This window comes from Paralichthys olivaceus, chromosome 22 (genome assembly GCF_024713975.1).
Source record: "Paralichthys olivaceus isolate ysfri-2021 chromosome 22, ASM2471397v2, whole genome shotgun sequence".
Taxonomy (NCBI): domain Eukaryota; kingdom Metazoa; phylum Chordata; class Actinopteri; order Pleuronectiformes; family Paralichthyidae; genus Paralichthys; species Paralichthys olivaceus.
The window spans coordinates 1,202,894-1,205,099 of record NC_091114.1 but is presented as its reverse complement, the minus strand read 5'-3'; the positions used below and the strand labels follow the sequence as shown (position 1 = coordinate 1,205,099).

Here is a 2,206-nt window from a genome sequence, read left to right as displayed (position 1 = left end):
ACGGTTGCTTCTTAAAAATCTTCTTTGATGATTGATGTGGCGGCAACCATCAAAGGGATTGCTGGCCTGCAAATCCTTATCAAATCCAATCAAAGAACCAAAAACTCTAGACATTAAAGGATATTTCTTTGGTCCTCTGAACTACCAAACATAAATAACAAGTTCCCTTGCTTCAAGTTATTAGCTTGTGAAAATAATAGACCGTCAACTGAGAAGACCACAGTCCTCATTAGTGAAGACAACAATCCTGCCTACGGAGACAACCGCTGATTTGTTCATTAAATATTCATCAAGAAGACACTGCTCTCATAACTACAAATCCCCCTTTACCAAAATGGACATCCTGGTAAGAATTATTTTTTTTTAGAAATGTATGTTCAGGTTGTGTTGAGTGGACTTTTAATAATGAATTCCATGTTTCTATTTTTCAGGCATGTGGAACAATGCAGTCTGAGATTAAGGCTCTGAAAGAGAAGCTCAAACTGAATGATGAGCTTCTGATAAGGGAGCAGGAGAAAATGACAGCTCGCTCTAAAGCCCACATTGGTGTCCTGGCTGAACTAGCTGTACAGAGCAACAAGGTGAAGGCTCTGGAAGAGAAGCTCAAACAGAACGATGAGCTTCTGATGAGGGAGAAGGAGAAAATGACAGCTCACTCTAAAGCCCACAATGGCAAACTGGCAGTACAAAGCAACAAGGTGAAGGCTCTGGAAGAGGACAATGTGGCTCTGAAGGAGAAGGTGGCCCTTTTGAAAAGGGATTTGAGCAGGCTTGAGCTTGTGGTGACAGAGATGGAGGAAAGGCAAGCTCACAGCCAAAAGATTGACTCCATGGACAAGGAGACTCAAACCAGCGATCTGCTTCAGGATGAGAATAATGCTCTTCAAGAAGAGCTGATGAAGCTCAGAGCTTCTTATCATGAGGTCTGTCTGAATCAGACTACCAACCAGGAGAAGTTCGACACTGAGCTCCAGGAGGAGAAGCAGGAAAAGAACGTTCTCCAAGAAGAGCTGATGAAGCTCAGAGATTCTTATCATGAGGTCTGTCAAAATCCGACTACCAACCAGGAGAAGTTCAACACTGAGCTCCAGGAGAAGAAGGTTCTCCAAGAAGAGCTGATGAAGCTCAAAGCTTCTTACAATGTGGTCTGCCACTGTCATGAAGCTGATGTTTCCAGTCGGGAGCTCAATGGAGAGAGTAAGGATGATGTCACTGAGGAGAAGTCTCTCTCCAGTGTTCTCCCTGAGAAACCAAAGAAGACTTCACTCTGGAAGAGAATCCGCCACGCTCTGGGGTTGAGAAAACCACAGTGTTGGAAGTAGTCAGCAGCGCCCATCTAACAGCACCTGAGCTGACCTTACCCAGTGTTGTAATGTAACGAACTTCTTTAATAACCTTGACTCACCGTCCCTTTCTCAAGACCTGAGAAATAACCTGGATGCGCCCATCACCCAGGAGGAAATTTCAGCAGCTATATCTTCTATGCAATCAGGTTAATCCCCTGGCCCAGATGGGCTTCCATCAAATTTCTTTTTAAAAAATTCTGCTGATCTAGCCCTCGTCCTGTGCTCAGTGTTCTCTGATTCCTTAAACTCAGGTGTACTCCCTCCCTCGTTCAATCAGGCCTGTATCTCCTTGTTGCTGAAAAAAGGCAAAGACCCACTAGATTGTGCTTCATACAGACCGATTTCATTGCTAAACATGGATGTAAAGATCCTCGCCAAAGTTTTGGCCCACAGACTGGAGGATATCCTTCCTTCTGTAATATCGCCAGATCAAAATGGTTTTATTAAAGGACGCCATTCGTTTTACAATATTCGTCGGCTATTTAATATTCTGTACTCCCCCAAACATGTGGATTCAGAGTGCCTTGCCTCTATGGATGCTGAGAAGGCATTTGATATAGTAGAGTGGAACTATCTTTTTTTTTACACTTGGAAAATTTGGTTTCGGTTCTGTCTTTTTGTCCTGGATCAAAACATTGTATAAATGTCCTTCAGCCACTGTTTTGACCAATAGTCATTACTCTGAATACTTTGATTTACACCGTGGGACCCGGCAGGGTCGCCCACTAAGCCCACTCCTTTTCGCAATTGCCATTGAGCCTCTTGCAATTGCCTTACGTAGCAATGGGCGGGTACAGGGAATATGGAGGGGAGGAGTCGAACATAAAGTCTTGCTTTATGCAGGCGACCTACTTCTGTTT

At 43.9% G+C, this 2,206-nt stretch overlaps 1 protein-coding gene across 1 annotated transcript; it reads left to right on the top strand.

Annotated features, from left to right (window-relative positions):
* Positions 1-439: 439 nt before the first annotated feature.
* LOC138406690 (golgin subfamily A member 6-like protein 24) lies at positions 440-1,923 on the top strand. The gene is made up of 2 exons (XM_069519286.1): positions 440-923; positions 1,041-1,923. Exons 1-2 carry the CDS (start codon positions 444-446, stop codon positions 1,320-1,322), a joined length of 762 nt encoding a protein of 253 aa, XP_069375387.1. The 5' UTR covers positions 440-443; the 3' UTR covers positions 1,323-1,923.
* Positions 1,924-2,206: the final 283 nt, after the last annotated feature.